Raw genomic sequence first — 27,063 nt, forward strand, 5'->3', positions numbered from 1 at the left:
TGAAAAGAATTATTGCCCACAGGGCCTAAAAAACGCAGCCCACTCCAGTACCTTGAAGTCATTTCAATGGTAGTAGTTGTACATTCTACAAATACCCCATAACAAGCCCTCATTTGATAAATGTTACAGTTGAGCCATTTATGCACCGCCCCATCCTCCATCACATTCTCCTCGCATCCGGGGTTATGTCACCAATCTCGGCTTTAAGTCTTTACCTTATTATGGTAATGCACTGCACTCATTTTCAGTTTTGTTTTTGGTGCTCAGTGTTGAGCCAGGCTTCTGAGTGCTTGTGCTGTAGTCAAGCCGATGAAGACATTTGAGTTGATGCAATGCCAATTTCAGTCAGCACTGGACCGGTTCAAAGGTGTGGGCACCCATTGAGTCTAGTTGGCGCTCGAGACAGCGAGATGATTGCGTCCAATGGGTCCTGCGGTTATTGAGTTGGCAACGTGACGATGGCCCTGCTGGGTCAAGTAAGCATTGGGGAGGTGAGTTTGATGGCTTATAGCAGTCTAGTCGGCGCTCAAGTCAGTTGGTCCTACGATGTTGAGTCTGTGATTCGGTCGAGATAAGTCGGTCCACTTTAATGGGTCTAGCTGGCATCTGGATGGCTAGAAGTGTAGAAAGAGTTTGGAAGTTTGCGGAGAGGGCCAAAAGCAGTACTGCAAGTGATTTCAATTTGGCACACACCTAAGTCAACGCCTAGCGTGTAATACACAACTGAAATCCTTATTTATTTGTGTCTAAAAGTTTTTATTCTGAACGATGTACCACTCATATCACGCCCCTCTCCTGGAACGCCCTCCCCCCCGGTCCCACTGAACCAGGAATCAGGCTGGTTTGCAAAGTTAAAATATTTATTTATGTAGTTACAAATTAATCACACTATGTTTAATGGGTACACAATCACCAATGGGGTGATGTAACACTATCTCTTTAATACACAAGGATTAATAGTGAGCAAAACAATTCAGCACAGAAATAATACTTGTGTGTTCAGATCAAATAACAGTGTGGTTACTATTTCCCCCTGCACACCCCTCAACCCCCAACCCCCCAACAGGCAACGTAAAGAGATAAGAGGAGAGAGCAGGTATTCAGGAATGGCAGAATTCAAACAAAATATCAATCCCAATTCCCCCCCGCCCCCAACAACACAAGAGAAAAACAGAATTGATTGCCAAGCTGTCAGAATGGTTTTAAAGTTGTTTTGAGAATGGAGTGGGTAAAAACACATGGTTTAAATTGCTGAAATTGTTTAAATTCTTATGGGAGCCGCTTTGGATAGTTGCACACAAATACTAGCAATGATTTGATACTAAGAAACAATGTGAAATCTTAATCTTATCTTATCGGAAGCAATCAAAAGCTGTTTTACACGCGTCAGAATTTCCTTAAAACGAATTTCTCTGCAAACTTTTCAGTGCGCGGTAATCGCGATCACAGGAGAACCGTATGGATTTGGGATGCGGTTCTAGATGCAAATTAAATATGGATGTTAGCTACAAGCAGAAGTTGAAATTTTGTTTCTCGCACAAAAATTGAGGAAGTTATGGATGTTTTAGTGGAGGTCATTTCTTTCGATATAGGCGCAAAAATGGGAAACAGGAATGCACTTTTAAAAGATAAATGGGATTTCTTACACTAGAGGATGACTATGAATGAATGGGTACCACACAAGAACACAGCCACTTGATCAGGGTGACTGCCTGCAGTGTTCCCGCCTTCTTCAGATGAATAAGATCAGCGCAAAGATGGTTTTAATAATGCTAGCGCAGGAGGAAATAGGAGGGATAGGAAGGTCAGGCAATTCAAAAGTACTCCTAACAATGCAGGTTCTGAAGACACGATAGGATGGATTTAAGATCGGGATTAACTAAGCAAGGTACATAGGCTAATGACACAGTTCTATCTATATATACTCACTAGATATGTTTCAAACGGAACCGTCAGGATTCTGGTCAGGACAGACTGCTTGGCACATTGGATTTGGGCAGCATCAAGGCGCTCTGGGCACGACACAGGACTGAATCTGATCTGCAACGCACTCTGGTCACAGCACGGCACAGGACTGGATTGGATCTTTTGGTTCTGATAATTATTTCAGCAGGCAAGCAGTACAGCATAGCCCTGTCTTTTTTTTATGCTCCCCTTAGGTTTCTGGGGTTGGTTCTGGAAATTTAAGGCCCATCTGAAAGTGGTTCAGCTATGAAATGGGCCTTTCTGCCTTGCCAAGTTTCTGGTGTCTGGAGCAAGTAAGATGGATAGTTCTGCAGCAGGGTGCTCCGCCAGCATTCGGATAGTGGGTGAATCTGCATGCGTTTTCTGCCCTCTGCTATCTCTATGCTTATGATAAAGGGGTGTGTGTGCTGGTTTATCCTAAGCTCGCCCCTTTGACAGGGATTGGGCAGGATCTCCGCTCTTCCTTGATAGGATAAAAACAAGGTGTCACCTCTATGGTGTGGGTTTATGAGGCTTAGAGTCCACCCCTGGCCTCTTGAACACACAATCTACTTTTGGTACAATACATATTTCCACATGTGCAACCTCTATAACAACCATAGATACAGATTACATATTTGAGTAGCAGATACTCCTCCAAACCCCGTCGCTGTAGGATCTTGCGTTTGCTTCCCACAGAATTTTGCCCTTTTCACCTGGAACACAATGTCCAATTTAGGAGCAAATTTCTACAAATGTGCACGTTGAACATGGGCATACGTGTATAAAGTTTCATACTTTTATCAGAAATACATTTTGTGTAAGATCACATTTTCTGCCGTTTCTTCCCAGAACATGCCTGAGTTCTGGCGCCTTTTAACCTGTGCATCCAGAAATTACATTAACAATGCCGTTATTTCTATAGTTTGCACAATTTTACATAGTAAGTTATCAGTCTTTTTAAAATGTGTCTTTTGTCCTTGGTAAGCAACAAATGGTTGTTTAGCTCCACCCCTTTGGTCTCTCCCTGGGAGCATCTCCTCCCTGTTTCTCCTAGGCAGAGGCCATTTACGACCCTTCACACTTCGCATTTCCTTTAGCTGGAGGATGTCCATTGTCTCCTTCCCCCTGCAGACCAAATTATTCCCCCGCCCTATAATCATCACTTAGGTGTGATTTCCTTCTGGAGAGGACTGGAGGGAGAGGCCTTGCCTCTGATGAAAGCTGTTATTCCAGTTTGGGTGGTTTTTAGCCAGGCTTACATTTAAACGTTAATTCTGTTGCATTTGTTTCTTAGCTCAAAACACACTTGTGATTTCAAACTAGCAGCTAGAACACTTTTCATATTTTAAACCATGGGCTCAAACAATTACAGCATAGGCTACTCTCAGGAACAGGCCACTTAGACTTCAAACATTTCATTTCAGTTTACATACGTTTTAAAGTTTATCATGCAGGCTTCTGGCAGCTGTCATTCAGGCAGCCAAGGGTACTGCGCCCAGATTTTGACAGATTCCACAGGCAGGCAACTTTTGCTGTGGATGTTTCTTTAATGCCTTCAGCTTTTCAGGATATTGTATGTTCACAATTTCTTATACTAAATGAATTGTAGCACCCAACAATAATTCTGGATGTTTGAGGGCGTTTTGTTTCAGCAACCAAGAAAAAAGGATTTAAAGCAAGATTTTGGGGTTTCCTTTAGCCAAGCACTGCTTTTCCCTCTGTACTCCATTTTCACTTGTTGTGGAGCCCAGTGACATGTTTCAGGAGTGAGATCTCTGTTCCACCACTAACATGTATGGCAGATTGGGCAGCCATCTTTTTATGCTTTGCAAGTGCGATTGTCAGAGGTTTTGGCACGCACAAGGGTTTTGCAGCCATTTTCATATTTCTGGCACCATCAGAACACAGTGATGCCGCATGGCAGACAACAAGTGGGTTACATCATCCCACAGTAGTGTGGATTCTGTGGCGGCTCAAAGATGTTTTGAGACAATTAAACCAAATTCCATCTGCTTCTGGGTTGCTAAGAGGAAATCCAGGGTGTCAAGGACAAGGCGAGTCTTTCAAAGATGCACTTCCACTCCATAATGTTGGCTGGCACCTACATGGGGCACCTTCAACTCCACCGCTTGATTTTGGTTCATATGTTATAGCCACAGAGCAGCAAATGTCCACAGATGTTTACACCTATTGTTCCCTTGGGATAGTTAGGTGACAGTGCTGTTTTCTGCCTTGGATGCCTTCCGTTTTCACCCCCTGCCAGAGGACATTGGGTAAAAATGTATCCCCAACATAGACCAGTGAATTCTTCCGAGAGTCCAAAGATGAATCAAAGACTGAGAGGCGCCCCTTCCTTATAAAAGGCAAAAGGTCACCAAATCTGCCCAAAGCAAGCCTGCGGCAAAGGGTCCAATCAAGGCTCATGTAACAATTGCATTTTGCTTCTGACATCACATGCACAGAGCCACTGGGGGTCAGGAAGTGGTAGAGAGGCCCAACAGATACCAAGATGGAGGAACCCCTCTCACCCATGGCTACTCTAACTTCCACTCCTTCCCATATCTACTGACGTCAAGCACCATGATGTGAGCGTGGCTTGTAATGTCAACTCCTAGGAGATGATCTGGTGAGGCTTCCTGTTCCCTGAGAGGAATAGGTTGCCCTTCCTGCAGGAGAATCAAAAAGGCAACAGCCTCGCTATTGTCCCATATGGCAACTATGGAGACAGTCAAACCAGACACTAATACACATCAATCCGATCATAGCTGGGCCCTGCTCACAAAGCCAGAACCAAGTATTGCTTGGAAAGATTTAAGCTACAACCAGACTAAGTTAGACAATTATTAAGTTTGGAACAGACACAGAAGATTGAAAAGCTACCTCTGCCTGTTGTCACTTTGTGTTCCAGCAACTGTCAGGGGGTGCACATATGACCTTTGAACCTCCCCTGTGCTAATGCAAGGTTGGGGCTAAGGGAGTCCATAGGCTTGCTCAGTAGTACACAGGTTTGTACTATAATTTTGGCATGGAGCATTTAGGAAAGGGGAGGGGTCTGATTAGCAGACCTACCTTTCAGCAAAAGAATTGGACACATTTGACATTTAAAAATAAAAAAAGAAAAAAGGGGTTTTTACACCCTCACAGATAGTAATTCGTCACAATCGGGTACTGAAGATGTCAAAGCTAGAAAGCATATAATAAAATTATCCATTTAAAAATCTAAGGTTAATCTATAAAAAACCCAACTTTACAGACAACGGAAATAAAGTCAAGGTACAAACACCTAGCACACAGTCTGATTCATTAAATTCCATAATTAAAAAGAATGTAAATAGAATTACTAACCGGAGTTTAAGTCACGTCCAGGGTTAAATGCACGGCTATTAACAGTTGTAGACAATCGATCACAGCTGATTGTTTTAGAAACATTGTTGTTAAAATTCCCATCAAACCTGAAAAAACAAAATCATTTAGCACCATTACAAATGTGCTTATGAATAGAAACATATCTTAAATAGAAATGTGCATAAAGCTGAACAGAGTTTAATACTGCAAAAAATTAGCATGGTATTAACCAATGTAGGGGTGAAGAAGCAATTAATACTCACAAACCAACATTAACTCACCAAAGTTATTTAACAGTTTATGCAAACCAACAACCTGCACTTTTAATTAATTTCATAGAACTGTGTCTCTGCCTCAGCCACAATGTCTATGGATGGCTTAGGCCCCTGAAGTGGCCAAATCATGAAATGTTCATGTAACCCTAAGTACTCTTGTTTAGGACCACCTAAGCAGTTACCAGATTGTACGATTCCCCAACCCCCAGATCAGACTCGCGCATTAATGAGGGGAGAGAATCCTTTCAAGCTTACTCTTGTATACGTAAATATCTGTGTATGGTTTACAAAAGGAGCAATTCAGCGCAGAAAGAGGCTTTTAAATGCTGCATTCTCTTCCCCGTGAGGACATTACACCATTACAATACGCAAGTCCTATTTTACTGGGGTGACCTCACAGCAGAGGAATAAGGCATTCTCTCTACATTCCATTTCGCCACTGATGCGGAGAGGAAAGAAGACAAAAGACTGAGGATCAGCAGAGTGGGAGAATTGCAGACATTGCTTTTTGGTCCATGTTGTGCATGCATCCCTCATTCTTCCCTTATCCACTCCTCATACCACTGGTCCCTGCGGACATCGCAGGGGGTGGCAAAGGAATGCTTAGGGGCCTTTTAGGTCACAAAATAGTACATGGACTCCTGTCAAACAAGGGGGTTTAGTTCCCCCTGGGTTCGACTACATGCACTTTGTTTTCATCAAGTAGGAGTCTCGTTCATAGTTCTCAATCTCAAAGTCTATTTTGTTCTTCACTACAGTAATGAGATTAACCTATGGCCCAGGGTGTACATCTTTTAGGCCAGAAAGATTTGCAGAGCCACCTTTTAAGAGGTTATTACATCGGACAAGTCCCTGAATCCACCCTGGTACATCCCATGGCACAATGTAAACAATGCACGAGTGTGGCCCCGACGCTAGGCAAAGAGGCCAGAGAGGTATACAATTTCTGCAAAATGAGGAGTCAATTCTGAAATAAATGTTATTCTGCAGTACTCGTGGCCTAGGGCCATAGGTCCTTGCGGGGTCGTGGTACCGATTCATGCCTCTGTAAAGAATCTAGTGCGAACACACAAAATGGGGGTTCGTAGTAGCCTACACAATCACCACGATCTGCCATGTAGGACAACCTCCACTACTTGGTATTCAATTCCTAGGTCAGACTGCCAGATGAACCCCAAATTGGTAGCTGCCACAGTGTAGAAAGTTGGTAGTCTAATAACACTGGGAAAAGGGGGACAGCAAGGTGTCCACCAGCAAGCGTGCAGGTACAAAAGTTTGTCTTCCAGTTACTGACCTTGCTCATGTAAATCATCTTTAGGCCAGACACCTTTACATAGGTCATCAGTGTAGGAGTGATAAAGAAGCCTACATTTGTCAAACATCAGAGGCAGGATATAAAAGGTAAATAAAAGAAGTGAGGGGAGGAACCCCATAAAACACCAATTGGTTTAGAATGAGAAACAGACCCAGCTTGGCAGCTTGTTTTCTACTGGACAAGAAAGATCGAAACCAGGTGAGGGCCAGTTTTGAGATGTCAGCTGTGCCACTAAGCGAGGAGGTGAGGATGGGGTCTGATGGATTGCCATTGTGCAAGGATGTAGGAGCATTGGCTTTTTTGATTTGTACTTAAATTAATAAAATTATCAGGTAATTCCATCTTTGAAAGGGTAATATGCTGACCAGATTTCCCCTTCATAAAACTCTATAGCATAGTGTGTGACTGTGTTCTGCTGCATCAGTATAATCATCTGCAGCGCCTCCTCTACCAGTGGCACAAAGCCAGTTAAGAGGCCATTGTTGCCCATTTGACGGCTGCAGTGACAGCCAAGTCTGTGCAGTGCAGGGCTGTTTTTAAGATATGCCCCCTGAATCAAAACCATGATTATCATAAGTAGCCCATGATGGTGGCAGGATGAACACTAACGTTTAGACATGGTGCATGGCACTGAATAGGATTGCCGCCACATCCAGTTTGCTATCTCACGTGTTGGCTCCTGTGAGTCAACTCAGCTATGGAAGGTTATGGGTATGGGTCCAGATGGCTGAGCCTGCCAAATGACAGGAACCTGAATTGCCATGCCTCTTTCTTTGATCTCTTTTTGTAACACGCTCTGCGTAAGACAAACGCCCACCAGGCAGCTACCCTGTGCCCAGGCATCAAAGGAGTACACTCATTCAACGGAGGAAGCCCCACGCAAGCATGCAGCATTTCTAAAGGACTTTTATCCTAGTGACAGGCGGTGGGGACAGTCAGGAGGGCTCTGTTCAAGGGAAGGAGACTTCCACCATTTTGTTTCTCTGACTTTTTTCCCTTCCTGTCCCCTCCACTTCCTCTATAGCAAAGCACTTTGGATGTGATGTCAGAAGGGCAAAGTCCACTTCTTTCAAGAACAGGGATTGGAACACAAAGGCAGGCTAGCTTTAGTCAAATTACCTGTGGACATTTACTTTTAAAAGAAGAGGTCTTCCACCATTTCTTTGATTCACTCTGGAACACCACCAGAGAAGGATAAACTGGAACTCGAGAGAGTTATACTTTTCAAATCCCTAAACCACTGAGTTGAAAGAGTAGTCGAAGGGAGAGGAGAGCTCTGCCCCTACCCACTACCAGGGCATATTGGGGTTGACCCTTTCTCTGCACTTGGACCTACCATTCAGCACAAGACTCTCCCATGGCTGGGAGCGCAGACCCTGTAAGGACTCACCATGTCCTCAAACCCCTGAACCAAGTCTCTCAGCACTTGGAGAACTAGCTCTGCTAAGGCTCCTCGTTCCGCCACCTTGAAAGTTGTCAGACGGCCATTGAAGTGAATTTGACACATTTGACTCTGAGGGATTCTGTCACACTCACCTATGCTCGTGACAGATACTGACAGTGATTCTTTCTGGCACTCCTCCAAATCTTCAAACAATTGCTTGTACACTGAGCTGCTCTACACTGCATCATGTCCTCAGCTGAGCAAGTCACCTGCTAGAATCAACAAATCAACCGCTTGCTGCTGTGACCTGTCTCGAACTGCTGGAGAGTCACTTGCTGAATAAGACCGCGGTTACATCATTACTCGATCCAACTCGCCCGTTGAACTGCCGCTTCGGCCAAACCACACATTGGATCAACAGTATCACCATTTCGACAACCACCGCCTGCCAACTCGAAACCGCTGGAGTGTCACTCATCCACCCTTCCCAGTGGTTACAACCAGACTACCACAAAGAGATCCTGGTGAGCACCCTGATCTGCACCACTGAAAGACGGCTTTGTGCCGCATCGAGTTACCAAATTGTAACCTGCTAGACGCACGCTTCTTGCTTGGGGCCACACAATCCAAATTGTTTGAACTGGGTTTGACACAGTTAACCCGAAACGAGGTACTGTTTACCAATAAATGCCCCCTTGGTCCATTTGGGCCCAAGAGATTGGTTAGGTCACTTTTTCTCACAAAGAGGTGACAACTTTCTCCAGGATCTTAGCATGACAGGGAAGACATGCAGGCCCATCGCTGCCAGACAGCAGAGTCATTGATGAATACAATATGAGTTGTAGTCCAAAACATATGATGAATAACACTTTCTTTTGCAGTTGGTGAGCTGGTGCAAGTGGATTTGGGCCACGTGACCTAAGCCTCATCCATTTGCTATGCTCCTCTAACATCTGGAAAGCTCCCTTGAATGCGTTTTACACCACTCATGGCCAACCTCACTGCTCACCAGAAACCTCATGGACACTGCATCGCAGCCAACTCACCTGCATCACTGTAGACCACATCAGCACTCCATCCTCCACTACACAAACACTGATGCTCACCAATGTCCTCTCAGCAATCAACCATGCAGCAGACAACAACCTCATCACCACACAGGACCTGGAAGCAATTTTTAGTACCGAAACCTGAATGCCATCCAGCTGCACCCACCGCCTAAACACCCAAGATAGGCTAAGGACTTGCCAACATTCACAAGGCTGCATGGCCATGAACCCAACTGGATGTCGCTTCCATTGCCTCTTTTGAAAACCTTTCCTGTCACTTCTCACTTTCCCCAGCAGTTTCCACCTCATCTAGAGACCACCCAAGCCCAACACCTCATTCACCGGAGACTTCATGGACTTCGTCACAACCACATCTCTCTCACATGCCAACATCTTGCTCTGACTTATACATCTCTGGCAACCCCGCAACCAAGTCAAAGAAGGAATATCTCTACTGCCTACTCAACTCTCTGATCATCACACAGCACATGAAAGACCCAACTCACAGGAAAGGTAATACTCTACATCATCACTGCCCTCAGCCACAGATCTCCAATCCGCTCGACAGATCGTACCATCTGGCAATCCACTGACATTAGTCACACCACCCCAGTCAAGCACACCCATCGGAAACACAGCAAACAAGCCTTCAGAATATTCAAGAACTTTCCAGTGGATGCTCTTAGGGAAGACCATTTCACCCCAGCATGACGAGGCACTCTGTCCTCTGGCTTCAACTCAGTGAACCGAGTTAGCAGAACGTGGCATCGTTTCCACAGGGATTTTGCACAGACGAATCCAACCTCTGCTGTTTTCTACTTTCGTACACTGGTTAGGTGTGCTTGCTCATTATAGCACCCTTGGTGACTACTGACTCCATCTTTATTTACTGAAGAGGGACGTGATTTCCTTTCCACCTAACTCTTTGGACAAGTTCTACCCGGAGCATTTCACTAAGCATTTTCAGAAGCGTGACCCAGGTGCGCTCTACCTTTTTCTTTCTACTTGGCTGCATTGTTACACAGCGTACGAAGTTCAATAGGTTTGGAAAAGTAGCCTTCTACGGACTGCACTCCGTTCTTTAATCTATACTGGGGTGATACTATCAACTCACCTCCATCCTGCCCTGAGGAAGGCTCTGACTACTGATGCCAGTTTGGCATGCCGAAACGTGATGTATATAGATGTTGTTCCCTTTAGGAACGAACGTTTGATTTTTTCCCACACGTTGGCAGATTAAATATACAAACTCAGCTAAAATAATATTCTTTTTACATACCTACCAGGGTAATTTTTTATACACCCTGGTAGGCCTTATGTTGCAGGAACTATGGGTAGCCTGTAATAATTGTTTTATCTTGATGTGATTAATATGTTATCCCTTCTTTTGCACTCGATAGATTTGTGATGAATGTTCTGTTTTTCTTTATTTTTTCAATTGCTCTATTCTACTTATTTTTTGCTTTAGAAATTGTGTAAAATCTCAAAAAAACTATGCTTTCAACAATAAATTTATGGTTAGCACTTCTCAGACTGCTCCCTTGGTGTATCCCCAGTGATTTGCCTCGCAAACACTAGCCTTTAAATTACTATGGAGATTTAATTTGAATGTCGGACAGAATCTAGGACTGTCTCGAGTGTGAGTACCCCTTTGTCGGTTTTTGTAAATTCTTAGGGACGACCTCACCAACCTCCACCTGACATGGGCCAATCTATCTCAGACAAACTAGGAATGTGACTCGTTTCTCCAAGAACTCAACACCAACCCGACAACCCACATCAACAGTGAAACAATGCACCCTCAAGCCTAAACCTTCCGCACCCTTGAACACTCAAACTCAACAAACCAAAGAACCATAAAAAAAACATGAACAGGCTGCAACACAGAGCTCGCCCTGCTCAAGGAACTCTTGTGCTACACGCAGACAACGGATCACCACTGCCAAGGCCAACTACTACCAAAACAACAAACTAGGACGATAAAAGCAGAGCCCTCTTCTTCAAAGCCATCAGGCATTGCAATAACGCTCTGCCTGACCCACCCATACTGCACTAATGGGAAAATAAATCGACATCAACTCTTTCTTCATCAACAAGCAGGCAAGCAGGATACGCCAGCACACAGACACCAATGCCACAACTGATAGCACACTACACATCCTGTATCGCAAAAGCACCTCTACTGTGACATCTTTCAAGATGCTCACTATGCAAGACCTCACCTTCCACCCGATCATCCCTCAAGGCGACATTGTACGCATACCTCTTTCAGTTGTACCAATATGGCTTAAGACCCAGATGAATCAGAGAAACTTACCAGCAAGGTGATAGCTGATGCCCTAAACATCCTTGCCTCCTCGTTCTCCTTGACTGCCTAGCAGCATTCAACTCGGACCACAGACAAGCCCCAGAATTCTAGATCGCCACATGGGGGAATCAGCAAGATCATCTGCAGCTGGTTCAAATTCTACTTGCTAGCTGCCACCAATTCAAATAGATTCTGCTTGATCATGAACTCTACTGATCACCTGTGGAGCCCTGCAAGCAGGGTGCAAAATGTGCACTTGCCATTAGCCATTTGCTAGTAGTATTTGACCCTTGGCGAGTAAGAAATGGTGTGCTGTATGTATAGAAAGGAGGTGGTGAGTGACTATGGATAGCGATCAGCTTGCATTTCTGCCCTCCAGTGCAAGAATCCATTCCAGCCGCCCCCATCCCCATGATTTTCAACCTTTACATGGAGCAAGCAAGCACCCTACCCTGCTGGCTCCACCCAACATCCAATAGGCAGATGACATGCAATTCTACTTCAAGATCTCCTCAATCAAAGACATTGTTATGAATTGAGGACGTTCGTCTCTTCTCCCCAAGGGGGAGCCCCTCCCGCCCCTTTGAGGGCAGGGAGGTAAGCCTGCTGCTCCGCAACACCCTCCTCAGGGGTCAATGCAAGTGGGACCGCACCAGGATAGACTCTCCCATAGGGGACAAGAACTCCCGTTCCTGTGAGGAACTCCCTAAGCCAATTCACTTGATGGCAATATAACACTATCTGACATATCCAATACTTCCATGTACGGAGACTAGTCTGATGGGAAAGTTAAAATGTGCAATTATCAGGAGGAAAGAAAAGTTGTCTCTTTAAATGGAAATTACCAATCCACTGTGGTGTGTAGGTTAAATCAGTACTTGTCAAACAAGCGAGGAGAAAGGAATGCATATTGAAGCAGGGGAGGCCCCCTGATAGCTTAACACCAGCAGGAGGTGGAGCCGCAGGTGAATGTGAAGCCTGAGAGATCCAGAGTTGCCTGAAACCAGCAATGGAAATGCTGGAAGCCCAGAGTGTATGAGAGATGAAAAACAGACAACTGTGGGAGGATATTCTGTCGTGACGTGACCACGAGATCGTCATGGTGGGCAGGCTGCCTGTGCAATGAAGCTGACACCATCCCAGTGGTGACAATGTCGTATGGCGAGGATGTCAGCGTCAAACGAAATGTGAGAAGGAGAACAGGAAAAGATGCCAGGCCCATACAATTCCCACAGATGTTCCCAAACAATACAGAAGGTAAACGGGGAACACAAGATGAGCAGGAGGCCAAAAGTGACTCATCCATGTAGAAATAAGAAAAGCTTAGAACAGTTAAAGAAATGGTCTTAATGAAAGAAAGAGTATAATAGACACCCTTGAGGCAGAGATGAATAAGACCAGGATACCACAACCCTGGGAGGAAGGGAAGATAACACAGGGTCACACTCATCAATGCATGGAATTTATTTATTGGTCACTTTTTAGGCGCTTATACAATTAGAAAAAACTGTTTCATATCACCCCAAGGGCAGCAGGGTGGAGGACAGCAAAGATAAATAAATTGAATAGCACAACAAATCATGAGAATAAAGGGAAGGGAGGGGCTGTAACGCTTACCTCTGGTGCCCTGCAGAAGTGCCTGGTCCGGTCTCTCGGCGAACACTGGTCCGGTCTGTGGTCCTTGCAGATTGCCCAAAACACTCCTCCCCACTCTGCTCACTGCTGGTTTAGTCACTCAATGTACAGAATGTGGGGGAGTGATCTGGATTGATGAGTTAGGTCCCAGGTCCCTCAGAGCTGCTGGATTCCTGGGTATGTATGGGCTAATGTAGCTTAGTCCTTCAATGTCTTGTCCCAGTTCCTTCACTGGGTTTTTTTAGGTGGTTCAATAGTTCTAACCCGGTTTCTTCACTGGGTCCAGGTGGCCCAGGCCTGCTGCGGCGCACACATCCGCCTCCAGTATGCCTTGCAGAGGTGGTGGTTTTCCTGCACACAGCGGTAGCCGAGGAGCTCACTGCGGGAGAGGAGAGGACCAAGGTGAGTTCACTGATGGAGGGACCTGGGTGGTATTAAATGTCTTTGCTTATCCTCTGTGTGCTTTATCTTGCAGGAGCTGTTGGCGCTGAGGACTGGAGTCGCATGCTGGACCACGGTGCAGGTGAGCAGTCGAGAGATCAGCTGTTAATGTCCGCGATGAAGAAGGAGCCGCCGAGTGATCATCTGCTGCTGCTGGATCTCACGATGCAGGAGGGGCCGTTCCTAGGGACTCACAATAGGTAGCAGGAAGACTGGAGCTTCTGAATGGTAGCCGGATCGGATTGTGATAGGCAAGCCTCACGCTGCTACAGAGCCAGAGAAAACGCTAAGCGCTGGGTGTGGCTCAGGGTGGGGTTTATATAGCCCTGGGCCCACCCAACACCACTAGGCCACCATGGATGCTTATACAGCAGGGCCTCTAGGGGCCATGTTGGATTTCGCTGAATGGTCCAACCCGGGGGCCATTTTGGAAGGGGGCAATGCCTAAAAACAGTGGCAGCAGACTGTTTCTGCACCATGCCGCCATTCACCTGGACCAAATGCCACCTATGCTACTGACTGGGGTCTTGGGGGGGTGGGGGTCGGGGGAGGGGGAGAGGTCATGATAGAGGTAAACCTACTATGCCTTGTGAGTGTTCAGAACATACAAGCGCGGATAGGAGTAAGGGATAGGTGCTGTGGTGCACAGAGAGGTGCTTGGGGTGAAGTGGTAAGAAGAGAAACGTAAGTGCAACCTTCCGTGGGGAGAGTGAACCTAAGTGCATTAAGACAGCGGCTGGGTTGGAAGATGTGGGGGGCCAGGGCCCAGAGGATACATACAGGCCCTGCACATGAGTCACGCTACTGTATGGTTAGCAGGGAAGAGAGGAGGAGGAGAAGGAAGAGGTCAAGCGAAGGGTCTTGAGCCTTTTTCGGAACTTGAGGAGGTCCTGCTCAAGATGCAGAGGGAGAGGGAGGCCATTCCACAGAAGGGAGCCCGCTGAGGAAAGTAATCGACCACCAGCTCTCTGTTTAGCAAACCGCTTCACACGCAGGGAGTTGCTGCCAGAGGAGCGCAAGAGTCTAGAAGGAGAGTATTTGGTCAGGAAGAGTTGAGGATAGAGTGATCCCGGCCCCAGAAAGCCTTGTGGATGATACAGATGGATTATAATTGAATCCATACAGAAACCGGTAGCCAGTGAAGGCTTTGTAGGGCATGAAAAAAGCGGTCCCTAGGCTTGAGGCCAAGGCTAAGTCTTGCTGCCCTATTTCAGGGTTATCTGGAGGGGTTGCAGGGTAGACAATGGAATATAGCAACAGTCTAGCCTGGAGAGAAACAGAGCACAGGTAACATCGAGTCTCTTGGGGGAAAGTGAGGAAGGTTAGAGTTCCATTGAGGAAGAAGAGCTGAAAGTAGAACTTCTTGACAATTTCCTGAATGTGAGGGATGAAGGAAAGTGAGACGTCAAAGATGAATCAGATTCATAGCTTCAGATGAGGGAGCAGAGGGAGAGCTCATGGAGGAAGGCCAGAGTGCAGGGAAGAAGTAGGGTACTTGGTACCCAACAGAGAGAATCCCTGTTTTGCTGGCTTTGTGGCAGTGGTCATTAACAATCTACCAGACCTGGATGGCAGAAAGGCAGTCAGGGATGAAGGAAGGTGCAAGGGCGTCAGTGGGAAGTTTGAAGAAGAGTGGAGTGTCAGTGTAGCACTGAAAGTTTGGGGAGGAGGAGGAAATGAGGTGTGCTAGCAGAGAAGAACCAGTTAATTACCCCTGGTAACGTTCTTTCGACTGGATGTTCTTCCAACGTATTCCTCATCTTTGACATGTATTGTCCATCTTCGGAAACATTTTTCGCAGAGAGCGCCCTACATCTATGGTGTCGAGTCGATTTCCCTCTGAGGCCTCCGTCGAGGGTGACGTCATCATATGTTAAAAGTAGCACGCACAGCACCCGTTGGCCTCAGTTCTGTTTTTCCCCTTCTCGTGCAGCAGATATGCCCATAACACAGGCCTGACAGTACTCAGCCTTTTTGGAATGAAAGCTGTAATAGCACGGGAAATTCTACAGAGGGTTAGGATGGGAGGGTGATGAGGAATACGTTGGAGGAACATCCCGTCGAAATAACATTAGCATGGGTAAATAACTTGCTCTTCAAATGTATTGTGTCCTCAAATGTATTCCTCATCTTTGACACACTCCCAAAGCAGTATCCAAGATAATAGGAGGGTGAATAATTTAGATAAGCGGAAATTTATATTTTTTAAATTTTTTATTAAAAGGCTGTGTAAAGGACTGCCTTACCAAATGTCACATCCTGAGCATGGGCGGTATCCAGAGCATAATGCTTAGTAAACGTGTGTATTGAGGACCACGTTGCATCACAGGTGTTTTTAATAGGGACACCACTTTGCAGGGCAGTCAATGTGTCCATGCCTCTGGTGGAATGAGCACGCAGGCCCTCAGGAGCGTCCTTGCCCTCCAGTCTATAGCATTCAGAAATAATGAGGATGATCCACCCAGACGAGGTCTGTTTAGAAACAGGCTGGTCTAGTTTGTGTCCTGTATTCCCCACAAAGAGCTGGTCGTCCACTCGCACTTTGGACATTCTGGAAATATAAAAGCTTCATGCTTGGGTCCAACCCATGGAGCCTTTCCTCTTCCTTAATAGGATGCGTAGGAGGATAGAAGGTGGGCTGAACAATTTTCTGACTTAAGAGAAAGTCCAACACTACCTTAGGTAGAAAGGAGGGTTTCACCCTCAACACAACCCGGTCCTTGTGGAATATAGTAAAGGGTGGCTTGGAAGAAAGTGCCTGCAACTCGCTTACTACGTGCAGATGTAATGGCAACCAATAGAATTGTCTTAAAGGTTAACCTCAACGAACATGTGTGCAAGGGTTCAAATAGGGCACACAACAGAAATTTCAAAAAGCAGGTTGAGGTCCCAAATTGGAACCTGAAAAGTAGAAGGCGGGAACACATTTGTGAGCCTTTTAAAGAAACTGAGTGACCAGTCGGATCTTGAAATAGGAACATACCTCAGATAAGCGCTTACAGATTGAAAGCGCTGCCAGGTAACCCTTAATGGTTCCAACCTGAAGACGTTTGTGTGCTAATGAAAGCAAAAAGGATAGAACAGAAGAGTTGTACACTGAAAAGGATCAACATTTTCCCTACACCAGTCGCAAAACATATTCCAGCAGCAATGGTGCAGAGACTTAGTTGCTGGCCTTCTGGCCGAAAGCAACACCTCCATCACGTCATCCGGGAGGACCCAATACTTCTACCTCAAACTTTCAGAAAGCAAGCGTGAAGGTCGAGAATCTTGACCTCAGGATGGAGAACCTGACCCTCCTCTCACGAGAGAAGATCCTCTCTTTGTGGAAGACTTTTCTAAGGACAGATGGACATGTCCAGAAGGTCCAGATACCATGTTCGCCTGGCCCAATCCGTGGCAATGAGGATCCTGTGGGTCCCGAAGCATCTCAACACCTACACCCCCCCCAACCCCCACCCCCCACCTCCCCCCCCCCCCCCACCGAGTACCTGAGGAATGACGGGGCCTGGAAGACACACGTACAGTAGTGGGAATTCCCAATCCACCACGAACGGGTCTTCTAGAGCTTCTGTGAGGAAATTCCCGTGAGCAGTACAGCTCGCACTTACGGTTGACACCGATCGCACACAGATCCACTGGAGGGTTCCCCAAAGGGCAAAGATTTCTTGAAGGACTTCCAGAGCTAGTTCCCACTCATGGGAGACACTGCCCAGCCTGCTCTCAGCATCCGCCGCCGTGTTCTCCTCCCTTGTAGTGCCCAGTACCAGAGCTGCATTGCCTCTGCACAGTGGAGGTGACCCTACGCCACCTCTCTTGTCGAGGTAGTGCATGGTCACTGTGTTGTCCGTCATTATCAGGACATTCTTTCCCCGTACAGACGGCAGAAAAGCCTTCAGCGATAGTCTGATAACTCTCAGTTCCAAAAGATTGATGTGTAACCTGGACTCCGATGGAGACCACCGACCGCTGATAGTCCGATCATTGGCGTGAGCTCCCCACCCCGTGAGTGAGGCGTCCCTCACTACTGTGACCTCCAGCCATGGTTGTCAAAAAGGTTCTCCCTTCAGAATGTTTGTCTCGCAGGCCCACCACAGAAGATCCTGGGAGAGACTGGTTGGAAGCCGGTCTGACATCTTGCCGGAGAACTGGGACCATTGTGTCCAGAGAGCCCACTAAAGGGATCTCATTCTCAGGCGGGCCTCTGGCACCAGAAAAATGCAGGATGCCATGAGGCAGAGCAAGCTCAGGAATTCAGGGCCGGAAGACCCTGGGCGCGCTGGACTTTTGTTACCATCTGAAGAATGTCTTGAGCCCTCACCTTGGGTGGCAAGCACTTTCCCAAGGATGTGGCAAATACAGCCCTGATGTACTGGAGCTGCTGGAAAGGTGCCATATGGGACTTGAAATTGAGGGAGAAGCCCAGCCTGTGAAGGGAGTGGCAGGTAACGTCGAGATGATCCATGGCTTGTTTTGGAGAACGCGCCCTGATCAGCCAATCGTCCAGGTAAGGATAGACATGAATCTCCCGTCTCCTGAGATGCGCTGCCACCATCACCATCAGTTCGGTGCAGACCCTCGGGGAGAGGTCAACCCAAATGCCAGGACATGAAACTGATGGTGCGAGCCGCCAACGGAGAACCTCAGGTATTTCCTGTGCTGAAGATGGATTGGCACATGAAAATAAGCATCCTGTAGGTCCAAGTTGGAGGGCTTGAAGGATCTGAGAAAGAGTGACCATCCTGCATCTGTCCTTCCTGAGGAACTTGTTCATTTATCTTGATTCCAAGATGGGTCTCAGTCCCCCGTCCTTCTTGGGAATCAAAAAATATGGGGAGTACCAACTCTTGCCATCCTTCTAGATGCTGAAACAGTCTGCCCCCCACTGGTGAGCTGTGACTCAAGCTCTGAGGGGTTTTGAAGCGGCTGTAGCAGAGGCCGATGGTAAAGAGGCTGCTGCTTGAGCTGGCTTGGCACATCTACCTTGTCCACCACGAACAAACTTTTGTTGGCCTTTTTGACTGGCCAGTCCTCTCACCCTTCCAAATGAGTAGTACAAAAAAGCTCTACCTCTCCAAGGTTGTCCACTAGGACGAAAAGCCTGAGGTTGCCCAACAGTGGCACCTAAAGACTTGGCCGCCGCTTTAGAGGTCTGAAACTTCTCAAAGCTCTTTTATCAGTCTTGCTGTCAAAAAGATGGGACCTGTCAAATGGCATGTTGAGAAGTCGAGTTTGTAGCCATGGATCTGCTGAAGCGATCTGCAGAATCCAACCCAGACTGAAGGGACTCACACATGGCTTCTTTGCCATCCTTAATAGCCAGGAAGCCGTACCTTTCCTTCCCCCTCGGGAATATGCTCCGCCGCCATAGAGATGCATTCCCAGAGTGTATGAAAAGGTTGCCAAGATACAAGTGAAGTTGGCAGATCTCGATGCCATACTCCCAGCTGAAAATACCTTTTGCGCACACCCATCTACACGCTTATCGTCCCCATCAGGAGGGATGGTAGGGTATGCTGCCTGTTTTGAGGTAGCCATAGCTGCCTGGACCAGTAGTGTTCACAGGTAGGCGGGGTCGCTACTGGAGGGGAATTGTTAACCGCCAGATTAGTCTCCAGGGCTTCCCCAATTCCTGGCCACCCTTAATTGCAGAACCACATGGAGCAGTAACACGGGTTCCGTAGGTGGACCCTTGGCCAGAATGTCAGTTAGATCATCCTGATCATAATGCACAGGAGGTCTAGACCAGCCCAAATATTCAACAACTCTATACATAAGTTGTCTGTACGAGGAGTCGGCATGCTCCCCTGGGTCTGGCTTGCCGAATTCTAGTTCAGGAGGTGTCTATACCATTCGCATTGTGCAAAGTATCACAGAGATCCTGCATCCAACTCTCCTCTGAAATGAGGCATTCAGGCACATTAGGGGTCCCAAACTGGGGACCAAAATGGGCATCATCTGCTTCCGAACACCCCTCCGCCTTAAAAATGGAAGTGAGGAACTTAAATAAAACATTTTTTGGTAGAGGGGCGTAGCTTCTCTGGTGTGGTACCCAGAGGCTTCCAAATTGGCGAAGGCGTCGACTTTGACTTAGTTACCGCTTGCTTTGGAGGATCTACAGTCACTGGGGGCTGCGCCGATAAAATTGACACAGCTGGCGTCAACGGCATTGAAGGCCTGACAGGGGCCGATAACCAGATGGGCGTTACAGATGGCCGTGGCGCCGATGGCATCGATGATCTTGACCTCTCCACATGTCTCGAATGATCCTTCGATACCTTGTCTGAACGAGGCCTCGATGGCCCTCGATGTGGATCACGCCATTTACACGGGCTCGAGGGCACGTAAGTATTCGGCCGAGACCGCTCCTTGCTAGCTTCCACAGAAGGTGCGGTCGGAGCCAGGCCTATCAAAGATTTTAAGCATTTCCACACGGAAAGACTCCCATTCTGCCGGTCAACTTTTTAGACTGGCATTTCACCCGCTCGGGGGAGTCGCCTGATGAAGACGATACTGAAGGCAGCCGGTGGTGCCTTCTCCTCGATCACTTCGACAAAGACGAAGAGTGTCTGCAACCACTCCAAGACCTACAGCGGTTGGCCTTCTTCCTCAAAGGAGTCGCCTCTAGACTGATCGGTCAAAGGCCAAGCAGGTCGGAACCTATGGGGTTTGGAAACCTTGCCTACCTTGAGCTTCCCCTTTCGTTCCCTCAAGGCCTTTCCTGTCATGGATTGAGACTTGGATCATGTATCCGTATCGTGGCCCTCACTGAGGCACCACAGACAGACTCAATGCGGGTCCATGATGGACATTGGAGCCGCAGTCCTGGCATTTCTTGAATCCGGACTGAGGTGTCGTCGGAGTAGAAGACAAAGACATTCAAAAACCAACAGCAAATACTTTCACAAGCACGAGGTGCGCTGAGTTTCTCACGAAGTAAACGTGTTTGTGGAAAAACTGAACAGAGGCCAATGGGCGCAGTGCGTGCTACTTATAACATCCAGTGACTTCACCCTTGACGGAAGCCTCCGAGGGACATCGACGCAGGGTGCCCTCTGCCGGAAAAGATTCTGAAGCAGCCGAAGCAGGACATTACATGTCAAAGATGAGGAATACGATTTAGGCTACAATCCATTCGAAAGGTATATTTTAAAGAGCCAGGGGGCGAGAGAATGGAGCCCTGGGGGACGCCACAGTTGGAGGAGGAAGTGGGGGAGGAGACAGGGCCCAGAATTAGTTCGGAGGAACGGACAGGTAGGAAGGAGGTAAGCCAGTCCAGTGCCCAGAATACACTGGATAGCTAGAATCATAAGTCTCCAATATCATGTGTTCGGTGTAGTGTATTGACTTGGATGCCCCTTTGATGGGAGTGTGCAATTTCCTAGTTTCTCTTTCCACAGACAACAAGGATAGGTCCACAAATATTGGACTTCTAGTAGTTGACTTTAAATCCGGAAACATGAACCCCACCAGAGTGGAGGTGGGATCCTAAGGTGTCATTAGAATATTGTATGCAAACCATTTGTTCAGCGTAATCCTGAGAATGAGAAACACATCCTTGCATTCGTTTGTCTATGTTGGGCCAGAGGCTTCATTACCATTGCAAATAATCGTGGGGAGAGTGAAGTAGGAAGTTTGTTACTCGAGCTTCCTCACAGCAACCTCTGCTCTGGGTCACCGCTTGGAGCAGATCAGCACCTAGTGGCTGCCATTTTAAAAGGGTGTTCATCACTCTCCTCAAGACACATTTAAAATACCATCTCAACACAAAACCCCTGGAGCCAGAGCGAGGCAAGACACACTGGAAGTGGGGGAAAGGGAGACAGGTTTTCAACTATGCACGCATCAGAAGAGCCAGCCAGGTTTGGCATCAGGAAGTATGAGGTGCTGGCAGGATCCAAGCCCTGCAGAAAATTGGGACTAGCTCTCTGCCATCCTGGTCACGGTCCCAGTTCTCATTTTTAATCCGATCACACTTTGCATGTTTGAACTTTATTTACTCCCTCACATCCCACAGCCTAATTACAAATATGGGTGTAGACATCCCAGTGTGCAAAGTTAAACGGACTATTGAGAATGTTAATCTGATACACATTTAAACACAATGGTACATCCAAAATGGGCAAGTTAAAAGGAGCATCTCTGGTAGCTCCTGGTTCCTGTGCAGTAGTGCCTGCCTACAGGGTGATGTCCGCCAGCGAGGAGCTGGTTTTAGCTCCTGCTCATCGAATCTCAATTTCGAACTCTGCACCCCAATATTTTTTCAAAGATGTACTAGTAGTGCTATGTTTCAAAGAGCACACTCCTTAAGTTATTTGTACATACAGGATACTGTGATATATTGTGCATTACCGTACCTATTTAAGGCTCTTAGTAGTGCCCTTCAGTGATTCACCTGCTTTCCTTGGCAACCGGGAAACTAGCCAGCAACATCCGTTACACTTAAGCCTTGCAAGCATGTGCCAATCATTTGTAGATGCATTAAGGCTCCAATTAAAAGAGGGAAACAAATGAAGCCTAATTAATACAAACCACGGAATTCATCGACTGCAAGGGGCTATTACAGGAAACTAAAGACATTCCAGTCTAAGAAAAGCATTGCATTGTAAAAGTTAATCACTATCCCAAGAAGCCATTCCTAATGGTCACATGGGCCACAGTTCAAGAGAAAGAAATGCACAATTTTGCACTTGATTCCATGCATATGATTAAGTCTAAAGTCATCGAAATCTTCTCCAGAAAATAGGAAATATTCCACTGTAATTGGCTTCTCGGCTCCCTTTCAGGAGATCAAACAGAGATGGAACTCGGTTTCATAAGGCAGCAGTTTTTTTTTTGCACAGAGAAAAATCCTGCCTTCTGGATTCTTTTTAATGAAGAATTGATCGAAACTGCATCACGAGGGAGAAGGCAGAGCAGCGACCCCCACTTTGATCTTTTCCCCATGGAGAAATTCACTCCCTGCCCGGCTTGCAGGATGCTCGTTTGATTGACGTTTGCTCTGATGTGCAAACTGCTTTGAACTTCAGACATTTCATTCCCACCAGGCTGCAGTCATTTTTATTCTCATTCACACCACGGTTTACAAGCAGGAGAACAGAATGGTGAAAGGATGCATTTACAGAGGCTTTGAATTGTACATCAAAAATAGTGTTCAATTGAGCTCCAATCGGGCAACATTTGGATTCAATTCTGAGTGCCCATCGTAGTTTGCGAAAAATGCAAAAAGATTTATGATGTGAAGGGGGGCTTAAAACACGTGTTTCTCTAGATTGGGTGAGTGGAGGCAGCTACCATACCACGGACACATCGTTTATCAATTTTCCGTCCAGGCGTGAGAGGCGGAGAAGAATCACTTCACAATGTTTACCATATCAGAGGATTGGTATTGTGGTCACCATGGAGTTACATGATTTTCCAATTAGGGAACTGACATGTGGGCGACAGGGAGGATATGTTTGCCAGTTTGTTTCGGTTTGACCCACAGAGGTATCCCGAAAGCACAGCAGCACAGCAACCCTCCTGTGAATGATCCGTTCCATGGCATTGGCTATGCCACCACTTTTCTGTGCCCCCGGTGAAGCAGTTTGTGCATTTAGTGCTGTACAAAACACCACAATAAATGAACAGGAAAAGGTTTGGGATCGCCATAGGGGACGATATGATAATCCCAATGGATTGGTATTTGTATGCATTTCCTGCCATACAGCAGAGTCACGCTTAGCACTGACAAAATGGGGGAGGCCGTGTGAGACCCCAGACAGGGTCAGGGGAGGACACCAAGGAAGAAAGGAAATGGTTGGAGAGAGAGAGGCTGTTCGAGATGGTGAGGGGGGGAAAGGGGAGAAGGGGCAGGCGCAGAGGAAGAGACACAGGGAGAAAGCACTGGTAGCCCCATTAAGGGAAATATAGAGCCGGTTGAGGCGGGAAGGATGGAGAGGAAAGACAAGGGTACCTGTGGGGGAGAAGGGAAAGAGATGAGAGAGAGAGAGAGAGAGAGAGTGAGAGAGAGAGAGAGAGAGAGAGAGAGTGAGTGAGTGAGAGAGAGAGAGAGAGAGAGAGAGTGAGAGAGAGAGAGAGAGAGAGAGAGAGAGAGTGAGAGAGAGAGAGAGAGAGTGAGAGAGTGAGAGAGTGAGAGAGAGAGAGAGAGAGAGAGAGAGAGAGAGAGAGGGGGAAAAGAGGAGGGGGAAAAGAGGAGGGGGAAAAGAGGAGGGGAGAGAGAAAAGAGAGAAAAAGGAGCAAGAGCGCCCATTTTCCCACCCACTGCAAGTGTCAGGACAAGTTGCATTTGATTTCATGGGATGATGGGATGAAGGCTGCACACACATTCTATGTATTCTGTAAGATTCCCATGCCAGGAGAGTTGAAATTATAGAGTGCATGGCAATTTGAGCCCCAAGGGGAGATTCATTGTTGGGTGGGGAATGGAGGAGGACCCCAGAAAGGGTGCAAGAGGTCAGGAGCTAGCTTGCCAACTTGCGGAGGGCAAGATAATCACAGGGTGTAAAGATTCAACCCTAGGCAGCAGATTACACAGGGGCTGGTTTCTGGCTCAAAGGGGGCTGAATAGGTTTTCCGACAAGGAGCGTTGGCCATGCCGATGGGAGGAATGTGATCTCTCTGTTACTGGCTGTAAGCTGGTTGCCTAGGTTTGGGACAAGGAAAACTTTTTTTTAGTGGAGTCCCCACAGAGGGCAATGTCCAGTGTGTCAGAAATAATCAACTATAGGGATTATTGAGGTACAAAATATAGTGATCAGGCAATGTTAGGAACATGCAAGCACTTGATAGAAATAAACAGAGTATAAACAGCACAGAAACTGTAGTCTGGGGCAGATATGCAGTGCAAGATAGAAAATACATTTTGGAAACATGACAGACACACACAGCCATTTCCACACCAGAATAGAAGGTACAGAGGCAAAAGTGGCTGAAAAAGAAACTAAGTATCCCCAGGGAAGTTAAGGTGCCAGGAGACGTGGCAGAGCAACAACCCATTGGCAATCCTGCAGGGTTAGTCAGTCAGGTTTCATCTTAAATTTGGAACTCAAGAGAAGGATCCAGTGACTGCACCCAACAAAGGAGATAAAAGAAATAAGTGTCTGGAAAGCTTTTCCACTATTCTTGCAGAGACAAATGTGATCAACATTAATGATGCAGAATTCAGAGACGGGTGTTTAAAGAAGTGGCAGTGCCCAAGTGTGCTGCTCCTGAATGTAGAGACGCACCTAAGGTTAACTTCAGGCAGTCGTAGAAAGGTTCTACTGAAGTGCAGACCACAGTATGTCAAACGGCAACAGTCATTTTTGGACCTGGTCGACAATTAAAAACTGTAAATTTGGCCAGAGGCTATTCAAGACACCACTGAATGCACAACATTGTTATTCTTAAATTAACACTTGCAGTGCAGAATTGCAGCCAATTCGAAATATTTCAATAAAGGCACGCAACCATAAAAACTAAAACTAAAATAACACTTTGTCAGGACCTGTGCAATTAAAACATTGGACAATAACAGGGGAAGAGCATTCAGGTTAAGGTCTATGTAGCCGTTTTCCCGTTCTAGTAGGTGCTGAAAGCATATGACCAAAACTTCTCAATCAGCTGCTGTGCAAGAAAGTAGTATTTTAAACAATTTGGGGCTTAGGGGGATGAGGGGAGGTGGGGGGAATCAGGTATTGTCCCGTATTTCAAGAAAGAAACATTCTGTATGAAAGCAGTCTAGGGGGAAAAGAGGAAACTTCGGAGTGCTCAAGAATAAATTACTGCATTGTGTTTTAGGGGTTGTCCAGTGTACTCCAGTGTGCACCCTACAAACATAAATAGGCTCTCTTGGCTGACATATTATACATTAGAGCCAGAGGCGGGCTTCAGGGCTTAATCCCACCAAAGGCAAACCAAAGAAAGGGCTCTAATCTGGCTCAAGGCATAGAGTAACACCCAAGAAAGACCTCAGAAACAGATAATGGTGAAAAAAGAAAATTGTCACCCATGGGTGCAGTACTGCAGCTGAGGGTTCAGCATACAGTAGAAAAGCACAATGGTAGGAATATTAAACCACTGCCACCAGCCATTTAAAGAAGGGGGGGTAACAAAAATGTTACATTAGAATGTAAGATAAGGGGCTATTAGGTACCCCCAGCACTCCACATAAGATGGCATGTGCTGGACCTACAAAAGGGAAAAGGTATGGAAAGTCAATTTAACTTTACTATTCTTGGGAACAGCGGTTCACACAAGAAAAAGGTATTTAAACCTTATGAGAAATCTAAATTATTTTTCTGTGACACTGCACAGAAGGTGCAGTGTGTCACAATACAAAAAGTAGAATCCTACAGAGTTTGTCAGACTCCAAAAACAGTGGAAACACAATCCAAATCAAGTCAAAACACGAGAGTGAGAAAAAGGTCTCTCACTCCAGAGTAAAAATTAAAAAGTCCTAAAGTCCAGCAGAAGAGCTGGGGGATCTCTACGGTTGAAGGGAATTAGCACAGAACAGAATTCTCTGCAATACTAGTATACCACCTCAGGTAGGCCGGGGCAGCAAAGCACTTCCATGAAACCACCGAATGACAGTAGTGATAGTCTAAGATCTCCAGCAGAACACAGGAGAGTGTCCAATTCCACACATGCAAAAACAAGAAGCCAGCCAGAGAACAGTATGTATCACTCCATGCTTAGGGAAGATGGGCAAGGCCATCCACCCACAGGCATCTGCAACCATACACCACTCCCAATGACAACACCTCTGCCATTAGAATGCAGCTATTACCCACAACAAAAATTTGGTCTAGCTGGACACATGGTCAGTCCTACTCCTCTTTCATACTCTTAACTTCAAAGCACCCATCCACTTGCCAGCTTGATATGGGTAGCTAGTAGGGACCTGGCCACCACTACCCAACTTCACTTTTGTCAAAATGCACAAACGGATTTGAAACTCCTCTGATCAATTTTCCCAAACCTTGGACTACGGTCCCTCAAGGGCGTTCACCTACAGCGCTGAGGCCATACCAATGGGATAAAGGAGTTATACAAATATTACATATATTCAATTTGGAATGGGGAGCTTTAAGAGAGTTTCTGTATGCCCTCCATAGATCACGCAGTTTTGATCTTGCAGGTATTGTCTGTACATAATTTACAAGGTTTTTAAAGAGCACACACAAGTGCGACTTGCATGCTCTCTCAGCGCTCTGTCCGTTCTGAGAGAGGGCGAGGGTATGGTAAGTGCGAGGGGAAAAAAAAAAATCAGGGGAGCTGTATTGTGCTGGCAGCTTCTGTTGGGATGCACCGTTCACTGAGTCTTGGCGCGAGATTCAGATGCGGCCGTCGTGTGGTGTTGTGCAAGATTATGTGTGCTA

The 27,063-nt window shown here is 46.6% G+C and overlaps 1 protein-coding gene across 1 annotated transcript in view; it reads right to left on the reverse strand.

Moving 5' to 3' along the window:
* Positions 1 to 27,063, reverse strand: part of CACHD1 (cache domain containing 1) — a 648,022-nt gene that overhangs the window by 293,753 nt on the left and 327,206 nt on the right. The window contains exon 4 of the mRNA XM_069641991.1: positions 5,293 to 5,399. Within this exon, the coding sequence (XP_069498092.1) occupies positions 5,293 to 5,399 (107 nt within the window). The remainder of the gene's footprint in view (positions 1 to 5,292; positions 5,400 to 27,063) is intronic.

Source organism: Ambystoma mexicanum, chromosome 1q (genome assembly GCF_040938575.1).
Source record: "Ambystoma mexicanum isolate Mex_15411 chromosome 1q, UKY_AmexF1_1, whole genome shotgun sequence".
Taxonomy (NCBI): Eukaryota; Metazoa; Chordata; class Amphibia; order Caudata; family Ambystomatidae; genus Ambystoma; species Ambystoma mexicanum.